The sequence below is a fragment of the Epithele typhae genome, assembly GCF_022376455.1.
Source record: "Epithele typhae strain CBS 203.58 chromosome Unknown BXZ73scaffold_34, whole genome shotgun sequence".
Lineage (NCBI taxonomy): Eukaryota > Fungi > Basidiomycota > Agaricomycetes > Polyporales > Epitheliaceae > Epithele > Epithele typhae.
The window spans coordinates 153102-170176 of record NW_025954225.1 but is presented as its reverse complement, the minus strand read 5'-3'; the positions used below and the strand labels follow the sequence as shown (position 1 = coordinate 170176).

The window sequence follows — 17075 nt, the reverse complement described above, 5'->3', positions numbered from 1 at the left end:
CGACGTCTGCCTGTACACTCTATCTACCTGCTGCTCTTGCCTTTACACCTGCGACATGACCAGCACTGTGCCCGCCCGCCCCGTTCTATCTCGGGGACGAAGACGAATGCGACGAGGATTACGACGTGTTTCTGTTCTATCCTTCTCAGAATCGAGTGTCTCAGGTACGCCCTCCTTGCCACGCGCCACTTGTTTCCTGGTTCCTCATGACGCGCCCCCACCAGTTCTCCGAGCCCGACTGGACGACGACGCGTATTCCGACTGTTCAAAGGTCTATTCCCGCTCCTCGACGTCCTACACCACTGAAATCGACGCGCCCCCTGGCCTCTCGGTCTCCGTTTCGTCCCTCGCGTTGTCTCCAACGTACGTGATCGACGAGACGTTCGCCTTCCCCGATGCGGATCCCGACGACGGCATCTCGGCGATGGGGTACAGCAAAGTGTTCCGGGCTGGGTTTTGGGCAGAGGTACGTGTATCCCTCGGCTTCTCTTGCTGGCTAGGCAGGTCACTCATGCGCCACGGGTTTCGCAGTCGTGTCGGATACCGTGGACGTTTGGTGAGGTAGTGGCCTTGATTCTCGGGCGGTTGCGCCGTTGGAAGGCGCGTCTGATTCGATCCCCGCCGTCCAGGAATCATCGGCAGCTCAGACGGTGTAGACGAGACGGAGAGACGCGTCGTCGAGGGTGTTGGGTCATCAAAAGTATGCAGGTGCAGTGGGGCACCATCCCTCCCGTGTATCCTTGTATCATAGTTTATCCATGCGTATCCATTATCCTGCTCTTCATCCCCGCTCTCCGATCACACACGTTACCCCGCAGTCACCCAGCCAGATCACGGCTGGCAAATGAGGGCTACAGGATGATCCGGTGCTGCGACCCATCACCGCCTGCGAGTGACTACGACATTCACCCGTTGGTGCGTCTTCTGGACGATGCTTGGCTTGGCAGGCTTACGTCTTGCAGATATCTAGGGCGTTCTTGAGAGCAAGGTAGGTCACAGCTCGGAGGGGGGAGCTGCGGCAGTCCACGCCCTGTGCACCTTCGTCTCTCATCCTTGTCGTGTCATCCTTTCAGGTGAAGGGCCCCACGATGGCGGGCGAGCGCATCAGCAACGAGGTGGCTTGTCGCGGTGCATTGCGCGCCGGCCGATAAATGACGACCGTGAGGAACATCGCCGACGAGTCGCAGCCACGACACGCGGTGTGCACGGAGACACCGCATTCGCCGCACCGACACGACCACCCACCCACGTACTGTGTCCGGGATGCTCGTCTCCCATACGCGACGAACGTTGAATGGCGGAAAGAGCGTCACCGCCCCAAGCGGCACGACGGGGATAAGGTGTGAAGCGGGCTGATCCCTCGCGGCGGTCTGAATGCGCGGCTGGTCCCGCCTACGATCGCGGCCCTGGGGGGATGCGCGGGCGGGATGGAAGGGGCAATGATGCCACAGCGATACGAGGTGGTCGGGACACACGTGTTGAGCAGCGGGCAGACCGAGGAGGAGAGCCGGGGCGCGGGCGGCGGTCAGAGGACGAGCTGCGAGGGCGCGAAAGGCTAACGGTGGGGGTGCCTTGACGTAAATACGCCCGTGTCTGGACAGTGGAAGGCTCCGTCGGCGAAGGCTCGGGCGGCGAGGGCGATATGGAGGTGGGAGAACTGCAGCGGCACAGCTTCGTGCCGGGAGGAAGGCGCGAGGCGGGCGCCAGCCCACGTCTCCTTCCTCCTTCCATGATCACCTCATCTCGGCCGCGGCCTCGAAATGTTAAATGTCTCTCTGTCCTTTGTCCAGCGAGAGTCCGTACATCCCGCAGGATCTATCGCCATTGTGCTCTCCGATCGCACGAGCTCTGTCTGCAGGTGTGGCACATTCGGACGGACAATCACACACGCTGAAGGCCACACACGGGCTGAGAGTCGAGCCGCGAAACGTGGCCCGCAGACAGAACCAGCACGAACCGAAGGGAAGCCCACCCCACATTGCACAGATCTCCGGGGGGGCCCCTCGTGTGACGGGGGGCTCTCGAGTCTCGAGACGCAAGAGCGGATCCTGTCCGCACCGCTGCCTCCTGGCCTCGCCACCTCCCCCAGTTCGTCCGTTTCATTTCATTTCCGGGCCTCCCCTGACGCCAATCCTCGCCGCAGTGTCCTCTTCTTGTCCCTCTCGTGACCTCTGCGCTTTCACAGAAGCTTCGGCGCGTACTTCGTCTTGGCCACCGCTGGGACGCGGTGGGGGCTGCATATACCGCTTGCGCCGCCCTGGGGCATAGGGCGTGCGCCCCAGACAGCCCGCTTATTGTGCACGCGGGGGGACAGCGATCCCGTCACCGCCGCGGGAGGGAGGTGCGCGGCGAGACTGGGACCTCCATCCATCAGCGCACTCCGCAGTGAGTGTGGCCCTGTCGATTGTCCCTCGACTCTCTGGCGCACACGAGGCCCCGGGCGCCTGCAATGCGTCTCCGCCGACACGCACAAAAGGACCGGTGGATCGACCGCATATAAGGGACTGGCAAGGCACCGTCCGGTCCTACACCCCGCCCTCGCACCCCGCTCTCCCACCTTTCTCTCGACCTTGGCCTTGCGCCGTAGAACCTTCGACCCTTAGAACGACATGTCTTACGTCGGGTACGACACCTACCAGCAGCCCCAGTTCGGCTACCCCATGTCCCACTCCGTCTCGCACGCGGGGCCCATCTACGGTGCGCACCCGAGCGAGTTTGGCTACGAGCCAGGATACGCCGGGACCGCATACACGGACGTACGTCTGCCTCTCCCGCGACTTCCTTTGTCTGACCGTGCTCACTGCGTGTCTCATAGCCTGGCTACGTCGCTGGCGGCGTTTACCCTTCAGCCACCGTCTACCCTCAGCGTGCCATGAGCCAGTACGGACCTCGAGGTGAGTCCCGTTCCCGGTCCTTCTCACCTCGCCCTTCCTTCCCGTCGCTGACCACCGCCATCTCGCAGCCTACGACGACTTCGATCTCCGCGACTCGTACCACTCCGGCTACGCGACCCCGCACGGCGGCTCGCGGCGGCGGCGCTCGAACTCGCTCACGCGCTCGATGTCCCGCATGAGCCGGCGGAACAGCACGTACGACCTCCGCGCGGCGGGCGGCGCGGGCGGGCTGAGCGGCGCGGTGATCAAGTTCAAGCGCAAGGGCGGCTTCCGGAGCGGGATCACGCTCGGCGAGGCCATGTCCGACGCGCACCTGAGCAGCAACGACAACTACTCGCTCTACGACCTCAACGCGGACTCGCGCGGCCGCATCATCCTCAAGCTCCGGGTGAGTCGCCGCCGGGGGATCCCCACACTGTCGGAGGACGCGAGGTGCTGACCGCGCCCCTCTTTCGCTTTCGCAGTGGTCGGGCTACAGCTCGATGACGTACGAGCTCCCCGCGGACTGCTACGACGGCCGGGTGGAGCTCCAGACCCTGGCGCGGCGCATCGCGCGCGCGTGCGTGCACTTCCTGCAGGTGCGCACGCTCCTCCCCCCTTCGCCGCTCCACCTTCCAGGCGCCGTGCTAACAGCCCGCCTTCCCCATCCGCAGGCGAACGTGATCCCCGTCTCGTGGGACCGCGTGGTCCTCTACCACCTCGAGGAGATCTCCCCGGGCGTGTGGCAGCCGGTGCTCTCGTCGAGCTGAGCGCGCGGGGCGTGCCTCCCTCTTCTGCGGTTCCCGCGTGTTCCTCATTCACTTCCCTCGCCGCCCCTTCCCGCGCTCGTCGACGGCGCGGATCCCTCCGGTGGTCGCGGCGTGCAAAGAAACGGCCGCCCAGCCGCTGGCGCGAAGATCCCGCGCCGGCCCGTGGCGAGTGCGCTGGCTCGCGCTGCTGTTTTGCCCTTTCACCGCCCCTCCGAATATATCCTTGACGACCTTGACGACTGACGGCTCCTGCAATACTTTATATATCACGCTCTCCATGTTGTACTATAGCGACATATCATACAGGTTTCCCGGCTGAGTTTCGCAGTGTGCTTGGCAAACTGACATCACACGGGCTCGGAACGGGTGGATCTGCGCGCAGGTTCGAACAAGGGGGGTAACTCAATATGTTATCGATACAGATAAGGAGGCGACTTCGAGGCGTGTTCTCGACGGGGCCGGGGTATTACAACGCAGGGTCGCTGCGAAGGGGGTACTATGTGATACACGTACGAAGAGGCATAGAAGTCGTTATAGCGTGTGGATAGTCTAGCGGCGTTCCATAAGAGGAAAGTGCCCGTCGATGGACGGAGTTCAGTACTAGTCGTACGCGCGCTCACCTCGGTGGAGGGTGCGCTGGTGCGTGCGCTCCGCGCGCGGGGTGGAACGGATGCCGAGCGTGCGCTTGATGCGGGTCATGAGCCCGACGTGGGCCTCGCGGCCGCGGCCCATGGCCTGCAGCTCGCGCTTCGCGTGCTTGCGGCCCTCGCGGGTCGTGTGCGGGTTGGCGAGCGCGGCCTCTGCGGGTGCGCGGTCGGCGGTGAGCGAACGGAACCGGGGGGGAGGAAGAGAGCGACTGACTGTAGCCTCCTGCGACGCGGTCGGGGTCTTTGCGGCCGAAGCGGCCGAGGCGGCCAAAGCGTCCCTGGTGTGGCATGTTCGTGGCAGTGGGTGATCGAGTTGTGGGTGAAGCGAGGGGTGCGCGGAATGGGTGTCGTTGGAGTTGTGGCGATCGAGGAGGAGCGGGGTGCGTTATATACCCCTCGGGAGGGGCACGTCAGTGGAGACCACAAGCCTGGCACCTGGACAGGCTTTCCTCGCTCCAAGGCGGCACCCGTCACGGCGACGTCACCGTCACAATATCGCTGACGTCTTGTGACTTTCCGTCACGCTGTGCCTTCAATCTTCTCCACTACGAACCGTCTCCGAGGCCAGGCACGACTGCGGTGGATGGGCGAAGCAGCCGCTGACGACGTCGCTGCGCTTGTCGCCTCCGCCTACTCCACCCTCAAATTCCACCCTCCACCCGGCCAGTTCACCGTCCTCGCCGCCTTCGTCCTCCACGCGCGCGACGCGGACGACGGTCTCAAGGTAATCTCGCTCGGAACGGGATCCAAGTGCCTCCCGGGCGACAAGCTGCCTCGCACCGGCGACGCCCTGCACGACTGCCACGCAGAGGTCCTCGCCCGCCGCGGCGCCGTCCGCTGGCTGCTCGAAGAGGCCGCCCGCGCCGCCCCCGCAGAGCACGCCTCCCGATGGCTCCACAGACCGGGCGGCGCCCCCGCCAAGTTCGCGCTGCGCGAGCGCGTCGAGCTCGTGCTCTACGTCTCCACCGTGCCGTGTAAGCCGTCTCCGCCTCCACCCATCGTCCCCCGCCGACCCCGATCCCGACCCCGCGCGCAGGCGGCGACGCGTCCACGCGCGCCCTCGCCGCGGCGCAGGACCCCGCGATGGCCGCGCTGAAGGACGCCGCGCCGCCCCCCGCGCCGCCCCCAGGAACCGCCGCGCGCGGGCGCGACGGCTACGCCGCCCTCGGCGTCCTCCGCACGAAGCCCGGCCGCGCGGACGCGCCGCCGACGCGCGCGATGGCGTGCAGCGACAAGCTCGCGGCGTGGGGCGTGCTCGGCGTGCAGGGCGCGCTCGCCGCGCGCGCGCTCGTGCCGGTGTACGTTGCGCGCGTCGTCGTTGGGGAGGTCGCGTCCGGAGCGGAGAAGGAGGAGGAGGCGATGGTGCGCGAGGACTGCGAGCGCGCGCTGTTCGGACGGCTGCGCGGGAAGCTGGGAGGTACGCATTGCGTTGCATGCACCGGCGCGCGGGGCTAGCTTGGTTGATGGTGGACCCTCGGTATGCCACGCAGACCTCCCTCACCCGTACCGCCTGCGCGAGCCCGCGATCGAGTTCACCGCCGTGCCGTTCGTCCACTCGCGCTCGGCGCTGTCGCCGACGCCCTCGAGCGGCTGCAACGACTGTGCGTCCGCACCTCCGGCCTCTCGTCGCTGATCTGACTTTGGCCAGCTCTCTGCTGGGTCGCGGACTCCCCGAGGCCGAGCGAGGTCCTCATCAACGGCCTCCGGCGCGGCGTGCCGCCCAAGCACCGGCACAACCCCAAATTCCGCCCGTCGCTGTCCAAGCTGGCGCTCTACCGACTCTTCAGGGACGTCGCTCTCGCTACGGGCACGCCGACCGTAGAGGCGTGCGTGGCGCTCGCTGTTTTCCACCGGCGCGGTCGACGACACTGACGGAGACGCACTGGCTGCAGGGACTGGACGAGCTACGAAGGATGCAAGCGTCGCGATCCCGACTACGAACGCGCGAGGCAGGCACTCAAAGGACCCGGTGGACCGTTCGAGGGATGGGTTCTCAGCGGGAAGGCGCACGAGCAGTTCGACATCGACGGTGCACCTGCCGCTCCGCCTCCGTTGGATCAAGATGTCGCCTGAGCATCACGCAGACACGTCGGGGCACGCGAGAGGTCTGGTCTATCAGTGCTGAATACAATTGATCTAATCCAACCCCAACAATACTAGACATAGCTCGCGATCTCTACCAACAGCGGGGCGGCGCCGGCACAAGTATAGTGAGGAGCCGTCGCGGTGAACGACAGTCATTAAGCATAGGGTGCGGGAGGTGGGTATCGCGGCGTAGAACACCCTCCTGGTAAGGTAGTGGGGAGGGTGGAGGTGAGGAGTGGCATGCAGGAGGCAGAAGCAGGCAATCCAAGCGTAACATACAGTGAGGGAGAGCCGCAGGGGCGCGCACTGCGCGTAAGCCCCATGTACTCTAGGTCGCGTCGTGTGTCATCAGTGGTCATACATATAGGGTCGTCAGGTCTTCCAGTCGTTCAGTCGTCCAAGACATGGGCAAGAAACCTAGATCGAGTCGCTCTTGACGTAGCCGTTGCCACTGAGCGGCGGGATGGCTTCAACGGGGTCCATGCCGGCAACAATAGGCGAGAGAGCCTTCGGTGAGCTTCCGACGGTCGAGAGTTCGTCGTCACTGAGAGGACCGAAGGTGGGGCTTGACCGCTCAGACCGGGCGTTGACCTCAGCCAGCTCCTTGCGAAGGGCTTCTAACTCCCGCTCAAACCTAGCGAAACGGATTAGCTCGAAATGAGTGAACAAGGCCGCATATACTCACTTGCGGCCGAAGACCTCGATATAGAACCCGCCACCGTTCCATGTGCAGACCGAAAACAAGAGTAGGATGTACGCTGAACTCCAGAACGCACTGTCGTACAACAGGAAGACTGCCGGCAGTTCCGTGATGATCGAGTACACTGCAGAACGGATGTCAGTAACACGTCTCCGGGGCTCAAAGTGGGTACGTACCGAACTGGCCGGCCATGAAGGAGACCTCTCTGCGTTCAGGCGGAACGGCGGCAAGCGCGCGGCCGATGGCACCGCGCTTGTCGTTGAGGAGCCACATGAAGGACGTCATCCGCTGGCCAGACACGACCTTGGCGCGCCGATCAATAAGGACATACTTCCAGTACAGAAGCTGCCAGATAAGGTCTGCATCTCATGTAAGCGATGAACGCATAGCCACGTCGAAGCCACGTACAGATGATGCTGCTCAGGAGAAGCGCGCGGAACGGATCCATATGGGGCACCTCGCGAAGTGCAGGGAACCGTTCGTGTGCATTCGGATAATAGTGGCTATTTCGTTTCGTCAGCCACAGTCGGGTGGTGGGAGGACAACAATGAACGCACCGAATGACAGAGAAAACCAGCGGAGGATAGATGTGGATGAAGAGGGACGTGACCTTGTCCCAATCGTGGAACACGAGGCTATTTCTCCATGTGATGACCGCGCTGGCAAGAGAGCCCATAGAGATACAGTAACAGGCCACGAACAGTGCCGCACTTGTTGGAGTGATCCAGATGAAGATGAGGTCGAGGACGTTGGTGTAGTAGCAGAGGTCGAAGAGGAAGTAGTGCCACGTGCGCTTCTTGTACATGTAGACACGGAGAGGGAGGTAGTAGGCCGCCTGGACGGAGTAGAAGACGTGTATCCATCTGGTTCCCGGGTGATGAGGACATAGTGCAACGCCACAGAAGCAGAAGAAAGAACGCACTCGGGAGCCAGTCCCCACAACAGAGCGGTGATGAGAAGAGACATCACGGCCATGAAGAACGTGACCTTCTCGCGAGTTCGGATGACTTTGGCGGAGTGCCATGTTTGCGTGATTGAGAGCAAACGCTGGGAGACCTAGAAAAGCGGGGCGATCGATACCGGAAAAGAGCAGGACCGCGCGGCGCACGTTCGTACCTTTAGCTTGTAGCGGTGCAGCTCCCGGTCGAGCGCGACATTGGAGACAGGCATGACCTTGAAGACACCATCCTTGAGGACGTCCTTCTTCAGGTTGTTGATTCGCTCTTCGGTCTTGAGCTTGAGGCGGTCGCTGTGCTTCGCGAGCTGCCGCTGGAAGAGGTCAAGGTGGGAGTCGAAATAGGTCTCCATGGTGTCTGCGCATACGCGTGAGTATCCGCGCGGGGGATAAATGAAAAGACGGACCGAGCAGAGTGAAGCCGCTGGCCCAGTCTGAAATCTCATCCTTGACGAAGCGGTCGAATGGAACGGAGAACACGCCCTGGGATGAGTTGCGGCGACTCATGGAGGGCGGAGATGGCGGTTGGGAGGAATCGGGGGTCGCCATGGCTGGCGGGGACTAGAGAGCAAAGCGCGCTCGAGGCGGCGGTGGTGGGAGAGGAGAGGGGACCGTGCGGGGGAGTGAGGCAGATTGCAATTGGCAGCAACGGACGCATGTGCGACGCGTTCAGCGGACGCCTTTTGGAATCACAGGGCCGCCAGCTGCTAGCCACCCGCTGACTCAGCAGGCCACCAATTTCGGCCATCACGTGCGTTTACTCCGCCACGAGGGGCGATTGGCGGACGGGGTGCCGCTGGAGGAGCGGCCGACGCAATCGCCGCGCCGAACAACTTGTTAAGCAGGCCAATTGGGTCGCAGCCCCTCGGCCTTCCCTCTCTTCCCACCACTCACCATGTTCCGCGTCTCCCTCTCAAAGTCCCTGGCCCCCGCTGCCTCCCGCGCGAGCAGGCTCGCCACGCGCCCTGTTATTGCCCGCGCGTATCACGAGAAAGTCATCTCTCACTATGAGCAGCCTAGAAACGTACGCCTCGTCCGGTCTGGACTCCTGCGGTTATCAGATAACTCACCCGCCCCCTTTCCCCGTGTGTTCCTCTCTCCAGGTCGGCTCGCTCCCCAAGAATGACAAGGATGTTGGAACTGGCCTCGTCGGTGCCCCTGCGTACGTCGCCTCATCCTGCTCGCTGTCGTCGCCGAGAGCGCTCCACTAACGCTCTGATGGCCGTCGCCAGCTGCGGCGATGTCATGAAGCTCCAAATTCGCGTCGACGAGAACGGCATCATCTCCGACGTCAAGTTCAAAACCTTTGGCTGTGGCTCGGCCATCGCGTCGTCGTCGTACATGACGGAGCGGGTTAAGGGGCTCTCGTTGGAGGACGCGGAGAAGATTAAAAACACGGAGATCGCTAAGGAGTTGTGCTTGCCCCCCGTCAAGCTCCACTGCTCGAGTGAGTACCCTCTCGGTTTTCCTGACTCACCATGCGTCTAACGAGCGACCAGTGCTCGCCGAGGACGCCATTCGCTCGGCCATTCGCGACTACCGCAAAAAGCGGAGCACGTCGGCCAACCCGAAAAAGGCTGGTTTCATCGACGTGTCACAAAGCGCGGCCACCGGCGAGACTGTCGCCACCGCGCATCCACCATCGTCGTAGTCCGGCAATAGTCGGTCGACTCGGTCTTTGTGCTCGTTGCTTTCTCATGTATTACTACCCCGTTTGCACCCGCGTTACCGTACTATCGTAGCAATATAAGTACTAGATAAACTGGATCTTCGCGTTCTCCATCCAGCTACAACGGAGCAGACGAGGGGCCAAGCTTCAAGCACGAAAGAGTACTGACAGCGAATCTGAGGAAAGAGACAGACATCCACACCTAAGATGTACCCGACGACGGGGTTAAGAATGCCGCCGATCTGAGAATCACTCGAAGGCCCTCTTGGACCTAGACTCGTTTGTCTGATCATCCCAACAAAGCAAGTCGGTCATGTACAAGCAGGTAGAGCCCGTCCTCCGCCAATCAGGGGATAGAATACCATGCACAGCCAAAGCAATACACTTCTCACCACACCGAGTCAGATCTACTTGCTGCCCTTCTGACCGACGAACGAGAACGTGCCGTTCGAGAACCAACGCTCGTTGGCCTCCTTCACGCGTGCCGCGGCCGCAGCCTTGTTGGTCAGCTCGAAGCCTGTCACATGCGGGTGTCAAGTGAGTACAACTCCAGCACGCGACAAGTCAGACAACACACCTTGCACAGGGGTCACCGTCAACGAGGTCGCCGTCCCTGACGTCGATGCGCCGCCGCCTTGCGCTGCCCTGGTGAGCGTGGCCATCCGCAGTTTGTTGGCCTTCGACAGCTTCGCTGGTGGTACGTAAAGGAGGCCCTGGCGTCAGCGAAACGGGCCACAGGAAGCCTGCCCGCAGATCTGATACCAATCCCGCGGAGAAGTGATGCGAGTGGAAGAAAGGACGCACCTCGACTCTTGGCCTCGCCGACACCTGCCCGCACCTTGCCGGTGCCAATCATGCCGAGGCCCTTGGTCTGGTCGAACGCGCCAACTTCCTCCTCGGCCTCGCCGAACGCCATGCGGTTCTGCAGCTTGCGGAGCTCCGTCGACGCGTACGCCTCCTTGGCTTTGCGCGCGCTACGTGGGCGGCGGTTGAGCGGAGAAGGGGAAAGGGGTAGCGACGGGGACGACTTGCCGTTTACCACCACGACGCTTCTTCGGGCCGTCGTTCGGGATGGGAAGCGCTTTGGTGATCTTGGACGGGGGTGGGGCGGCGAGACGGTCGATGTGCTTCTCAATCTTGTCTCGCAGCTGTTCGCCGTACGAGCCTGCAGAACACGATCAAGCTGTATACGCGCAGATATGCAAGGACTTTGCTCACCGTCCCTGCGAGATCTCTCGAGGTCCATGCGGGCGGCCAATGTGCACTTCGCGCCGACGGTGCGCTGGACCTTCATACGGTACTCGGGTGGTGTGCCTTGAACGATATCAGACTGAAAGACGAAGCCGGTATGCCTCCGTTGCGTGACTGACGAGAACCCGGCGGCGATCTTCTTCTGCGCACCAAGAAGCTGAAAATGACCGTCAGCGGGCTGAAGGGACAGATACAGAACGCACTCACGTAGACATTACACGACGGCATTTTGGCGACACCTGACAAACCGCCGGCGACACCGAGCAGTTTCGCGGCTGTGGTGGTCCCAACAATAGCGGATAGGTTGGGTGCAAGCATATTCATTCGTGAGCTGACGTACATGAAGATCTGTACATTCGTGTAAGCCCCTGGTGGAATACAGAAACACATAGCTGGAGCTCACCTTCTTTCGTGCCTCCTCTAGACGGTCGGCAAGGTCGCATGCTCGTTGTACGGCCTCCCATTCCGCGTCCGACAGAGGTTGTCCAGCGGTCGTAGTGGCGGTCACTAGTACACTCATAATGATGGCGGGAGGAAGGACACCTTGCAAGTCGACTTTCGTGGGATCTTCAGCGTTACCAAGGGCACGCACCGAACGAATGTACATGGCGGGCTCCGCAACGAGCTGTTCCAGTTCCGGGAATTTTGGAGCATAATGATCCCGAATGAACTGGTAACAAGTGAGAATCCATATGTGCGATAAGAAGCAAGTTCGCGCACCTTGTGGACCACCATGATTTCATTGTCAACATCCACGGAAAGGTTATTCGCTTGAACGATGAGATTGTACTCGGGATTCGAGTGCGTAGGCATCGCCATCTGCTCCGCAGTGCTTGGGCTATTCTCGTACTTCTCAATCTCCTGTAGGGAGCTGAATTTATGCGCTTGTATATGCACGTAACGCGTACGCACCTTCAGAATATCGTTCATCCTCTTGCTTCCTTCTAGCCGTGCCACTTTCCGCACATCCTCCACCGCGCCGAGCTCCATACGCTGAACCTCTTCCGCGTCGAGCTCTTCCGCTGGCTTGACACCTCCATCCAGCACTAGGCTGCCAACCTTTTCGTTACCGCCTTCCTCGTCGCCTTCGCCTTCGGACATTTCGTCGTCGGAGCCCGATGCTTTGCGCTTCACTCCGGCGGAGACCGACGCGCTTGCCTCTGGTTGTGGCTCTTCCTCATACTGATCTTCGTCTCCAGAAAGGCCGTCAAGGTCGGCAAGGAGTTCGTCGGCAAGCGAGCTCATGGCAAGTGAGGGGGAGAGACAGGAGAAGATGCCGCTCGACGTTTCGCGCGTGCCGTACGGGAGACAAGCGCTGATGTCCACCTTCCTTGAATGGTAGTGCGGGAACCTCGGACGAATTTCTGCCTGTCGATGGACTGTGGACTGTGGACGACGTGCCCGGCGATACATTCAAAAGGCTCATCGAACAAAGTATCGAATTGTCATTTTTGCAATTTGCAAAGGATGCTCATGCGGCACAGAGCTGGCAGAGGGGAGACAGTCGACCCGCTGTAAGACGTCGTCCAGACGATCTGCGGCATGAATGGTCCATGGGGAGCGACATGTGCTGACTACCGGAATCAAAGACGAGACGACGGCGGAGATGAGATTCGTCCACAAAAGGCGTGGCTCGGCGGATGGACTGTACAGTTGAAGAGGACAAGTTACGGGCGTCTGTCCGGGGTGGCGGCCCACGTGCGGCACGTGCGAGCTGTGAAGCACGGCCGGGCGTGCGAGACAACCCATCCTGCCTCCCTCCTTCCGCTCCTCATCGTCCCGACCGACGATGCTCCATATCCCTTCCCCGTCCCCCTCTTACATCCTCACAACCAGTCGTCGATCTTTCGCACATCAAGTGAAGCAACCAAAGGTACCTTGGGGAGGATCACCCAAGTTACAGCTCGGTTGGCCTCACCCCTGGAAGGTTACCTTCTGGGTTGCGTATATGCGCACTTATATTGCGCACTCTGTGCTGGCTTTTTATGGTTGCACGGTAGTATGTATCTCTCATTGTGACTATCAAGAACTGGTGATAGGACCAGGTGGGTCAAGGGAAAGGATGAGCCCTCGATTTTCGCAGGCCCTGGTCAGCCCCCTTCCTCTCACTTTCTCCGCTGCAAGTCACTCACCTCCTTTTCATATATGTTCAGGTGTTGGCTCATGCCTTTCTGTTAGTCCCGACTAGCGGTCACTCACTCGATGACTGGGGGTGTCGATGTGCCACCTACGCGTCATCCGCCGTTGTGCTGCGCGCCTTTCAAGTTCACCGATATCGATCCCTGCTTGCATTCAACTGTACAGTTGTAGATGTCGAGCGGAGTGTCTCAAGGGGTCGTATTTTACACAGCGCAACGCTGTCTTCACTGGAGCGTAGTAAGATGAATTGTGAGTATAGACTCTGCGCTGTCATCGAATCCTCATCACGCTGACCTCCCTTCTTTGCAGATTCACAGCGATGTATTCTTTACCCTTTTACACTTCGTCTTCCCTGTGTCTTCCACCCACTCAGCATCAAAGGGCCGTCCCCAGATGCCTTCCAAAAGCGGTAAAAGCGTGATTGTAAGTGGTGCTTATGTAAGCGACGAAAGTGGCTCTCGCGCGCCCGCCCATGCCTCGGCCCGCCACCATCCATCGGCCTCACAACAGTGAGGCGCCGTTCCCGCCCCATCCACCCTCCAAGCCACTCTCATCTACGGGCCTCCACCTCCCCTACTCCATGACATGCCTCGGGCAACGCATCCGGGTCCCGCTGCTCTCCGCAACCGCAACAGGGTCACCAATAAGACACGCCTCAAGGTCATCAAAGATACTATCGAAGCGGACTCGATTGTACTCGATGAGGACGAGGAGAAGGCCAGGGTCGTTTCTACAGCCGGCGTGGACGCCGAGGATGCCAACGTACGTGTCGATTGCGCCCTAGAGCTCGTTGTTTGCGCCGTTGTTGGAGGGGCTAGTGTGGCGTCGTCTCATTGGCTGCAACCGTGGGAGTTTTATCCCGTGGAACGCTGACTCATCTTTTCCCGCTTACTCATTTAGGAGCATCACCTGCAAGCGGTCTTATCCGCAGCCGCGTCTCGGCATCAGGCCTTGCGCGCGACGAGGGCGGGCGAGAAGGACCCTGCGCCCGCCGCCTACATCCCGACGCCTGATAGTACCGGTATAGTGCACAACTATGCTGATCTTCATGTCGCGGGTCGCTGGAAGGAACCACATGGATATGTCAAGTACTCCGAGACCGTCGAGGAGGCGACTTCGTTTGCGCTTGCGAATGGGTTCATCTACTATATGGACGAGCGCGACAAGGAGTGGCTAGACAAGAACAATGAACAAGCGCGTGGGGAAGGCAGTAGCTCCGCAAGCACAGTGTCTGGCACACGCTCCGCTCGAAGCGCGAAAGCGAAAGGCAAGGAACCGGATATCGTCCAGCCTATATCGATCTCAGAAAACGAGTTCGAGCTTGTCATGTCCATCCTCGAGAAGGTCACGCACGAGAAGACCGAGTTCTTGCACCACGTAAGTTCGTCGAGCGACGGGCCCTCGAGCGCGCTATTGACGCGTCCCCAGGGCCTGCAACAGGGCGCCCCCTTCCCGCCATTCTCGGAGTATCAAGACACATTCGCCACTCCCCTTCCTCCTGATATGTTTGCATGTTATTCTGCGCCTAGCTGGATTCCTGCTCCGGCCCAGATGCTCCGCTTTGCCCGCCTAGTATATCCTTACTGGCGAGAACGGCGAATCGAGCGTGGCGGGCACCGGATCATCCCTGCCGTTAATGTAAGTTGTTTCAATGTTGTTGTGCGACTGTCGCTCACAGTACGTCCCTACAGCTCGACGAAAGCGACACGAAGAACGAGTCATATATCTGTTTCCGGCGTCGCGAGATCAAGGCGGTTCGCAAGACTCGCGCCTCTCAAACATCGTTCTCCGATCGAATGGTTCGGCTGCAAAGCGAACTGTCCATGGCGCTGGACCTCGTACAGATGGTACAACAGAGAGAAACGTTGAAGCACGAGTCGGAGTCCCACAACAGCATTGTCTGGGCGAAGCGGAGATCGCTCGCAGATCTCAAACGCGCGCAGCCGTCACTTGGTGCTAAGGACGACGAGGAGCTCTTCTGGGAGAAAGACAAGGAGAGGCCACCAAAGAAGAAGGTAGACACGAGGTGTGTCTACATGTCTCTTCCACGTCGCTTCCTCTCTAACAGTAGCGTCTTGGTAGTAAAAAACCAGGCATCTCGGTCAAACAACCTCCAGAAACTGGGTCTCCTGTTCCTGCCCCGACACCTCTCATCCGACCCAAGGACCGACAGGCTGCCATTCAAGCCGCCGTCGACCACGAAGTGTCCCGTTTCAAAGATTCCAAGTGGGAGGATGTTAGCGACGTAAGCTTCTCTAATCTAATAAGGCTCTGCGCGTTGGTACTGATGCAAGGATCTACCAGAACCCTTACCTTTCCCCATTCACCCCATACGGTTGCCGACTATTCAAGCCTATTCCCGCACGTCCAACACAGTCGATGTCAACTGTTGACGAAGACCGGCTTGCGCCGGCAAAGCCTCGCTTTGCTCGTCTCAGGAGCGCCCGCGGCCGTGGACGGCTCATGCTGGACCGTCGCATCAACGCAACATTAAGGGCAGCGCGCTTTGACGACGAAGAGGGCAAGGACCGGGTCCAGCGACTTCAAGAGCGGTTCAGATATGACGATGATGATGGGGCGCACCTTGGAAAGGTGGGGCCTGATGAGGTCGACCGCAAGTTCGTGGATGAGCGCCAGCCAAGGTCAGTGTGTCCCGGAACAAACATTCGCGAGTTTGTCTGACATCTCTCACAAGCCATTTGCTGTTTTCGATGGGACTTCTTCAAGGCGACGATTTCAATCGACTGCAGACAGACCCAGTTCTCAGACTGTCTTCAGGAGAGCACAAGGCGTATTCGATCGGCCCCACTCCTCTCGTCATGAAACAGCCCCTGCCACAAATGCGCCAACCGACTACACCCACCGTGCCGTCTATCAGCTCTGGTGGCATGTCTCAGCCTGGACCGAGCGGAACCAGTGGAACGCCCATCTCGCAACCCACTGTCGTGAAGAAGCTTCCACAGTCCAACGGCCAAGTGCTTCGGATCTCGAACGGCCGTGTGCTTTCTGGTGGACATGCTCCCCAATCCCCTCATACTAGTCCCCCATCCACCGCCACTTCGACCACATTTCCCGACGTTCATATCACACCTGCCAAGACCGCCGACCCGGATGTCCAGATGACCGACGCCAACCCCACCAATGTCCCAGCACCCCCCACTACTCCCTCTCTTCCTATGCCATCACCTTCACCCGTGTCCGCGAAGACTGTGATGTCGACAGCCGCAGTCAACATACACAACCTGCAGAACGGTTATCCCATGTCCGTCAACGGCTACCCGATCCAGAAGAACGGTTACATCCATCCGAACGCGCGGCACAACGGCCTCAGTCTGCAACAAATGCAGTCGATAGCGACGATGCTCCCCGACAACAACGTTAACATCGCTCTGCGGCAACCTGGGGCGTACATAATACCGAACGGCGCACCCTACCCTATGCAAATGGCCGGCGGTCGTCCCGTCCCGTGGCCGATGACGGGTCAGCAGTCTCCTCCGAACGTTCCCAATGGTGTTGCCGTGGACGGCAGCAGCGTGCAAGGACAAGCAGGCTCTCCAGTACGTGCACCCTCCGCAAGCGGTATGCGCGCGCCCCAGCGCGCCCCGATGGTGAACGGCAACCCCGCGCTGGTGGCACCCGCGAACGCGCACATCGCCGCGCGGCTCGCACCGCACTCGCCCTCCCCCCATATGCTCAGCCCCAACATGGCGGCGTCGCAGGTGAACGTGCACAGCTCGCCACCACGCGCGCCGCAATCCGCCATCCCGACACCGTCACCGTCGATGCAGTCGAGGCAGCTTGTGAGTGGATCCGGGGCGGCAGGGTATTGATCTGTCACGGGTTCTCTATGCTTTGGACTCTCGTGTACCTTATTCTCTCTCTACTTAACCGATCCTCGTCGTACGTTCCTCATGCAGTCTTGTTTCTATCATGTATTCTTATGTTGCATGGATCCCCTCTCTCTTCTTCACGCCTTAATCACGCCG

The 17075-nt window shown here is 60.6% G+C and overlaps 5 protein-coding genes across 5 annotated transcripts; 3 read left to right on the top strand and 2 right to left on the bottom strand.

The window, feature by feature from the left end:
* Positions 1 to 2609: 2609 nt before the first annotated feature.
* Positions 2610 to 6363, top strand: BXZ73DRAFT_49150 (uncharacterized protein; the record flags this gene model as incomplete). Its single annotated transcript, XM_048020195.1, has 9 exons — positions 2610 to 2756; positions 2816 to 2894; positions 2963 to 3282; positions 3359 to 3472; positions 4859 to 5264; positions 5327 to 5707; positions 5781 to 5891; positions 5939 to 6116; positions 6183 to 6363. 9 exons carry the CDS (start codon positions 2610 to 2612, stop codon positions 6361 to 6363), a joined length of 1917 nt encoding a protein of 638 aa, XP_047876501.1.
* Positions 6364 to 6792: 429 nt separating this feature from the next.
* On the bottom strand, positions 6793 to 8537 carry BXZ73DRAFT_48967 (uncharacterized protein; the record flags this gene model as incomplete). Its single annotated transcript, XM_048020157.1, has 8 exons — positions 6793 to 7009; positions 7061 to 7199; positions 7252 to 7434; positions 7484 to 7578; positions 7633 to 7938; positions 7998 to 8131; positions 8192 to 8388; positions 8438 to 8537. 8 exons carry the CDS (start codon positions 8535 to 8537, stop codon positions 6793 to 6795), a joined length of 1371 nt encoding a protein of 456 aa, XP_047876500.1.
* A 388-nt stretch (positions 8538 to 8925) lies between these two features.
* Positions 8926 to 9681, top strand: BXZ73DRAFT_102722 (FeS cluster assembly scaffold IscU; the record flags this gene model as incomplete). Its single annotated transcript, XM_048015334.1, has 4 exons — positions 8926 to 9054; positions 9134 to 9192; positions 9263 to 9477; positions 9530 to 9681. 4 exons carry the CDS (start codon positions 8926 to 8928, stop codon positions 9679 to 9681), a joined length of 555 nt encoding a protein of 184 aa, XP_047876499.1.
* Positions 9682 to 10106: 425 nt separating this feature from the next.
* On the bottom strand, positions 10107 to 12195 carry BXZ73DRAFT_90820 (Nop domain-containing protein; the record flags this gene model as incomplete). The annotated part of the gene is made up of 9 exons (XM_048025766.1): positions 10107 to 10216; positions 10277 to 10390; positions 10504 to 10673; positions 10732 to 10864; positions 10918 to 11107; positions 11158 to 11298; positions 11354 to 11620; positions 11671 to 11811; positions 11863 to 12195. 9 exons carry the CDS (start codon positions 12193 to 12195, stop codon positions 10107 to 10109), a joined length of 1599 nt encoding a protein of 532 aa, XP_047876498.1.
* Positions 12196 to 13674: 1479 nt separating this feature from the next.
* BXZ73DRAFT_48989 (enhancer of polycomb-like-domain-containing protein) lies at positions 13675 to 16919 on the top strand (the record flags this gene model as incomplete). Its single annotated transcript, XM_048020159.1, has 7 exons — positions 13675 to 13851; positions 13990 to 14466; positions 14518 to 14727; positions 14781 to 15104; positions 15161 to 15334; positions 15394 to 15731; positions 15785 to 16919. 7 exons carry the CDS (start codon positions 13675 to 13677, stop codon positions 16917 to 16919), a joined length of 2835 nt encoding a protein of 944 aa, XP_047876497.1.
* Positions 16920 to 17075: the final 156 nt, after the last annotated feature.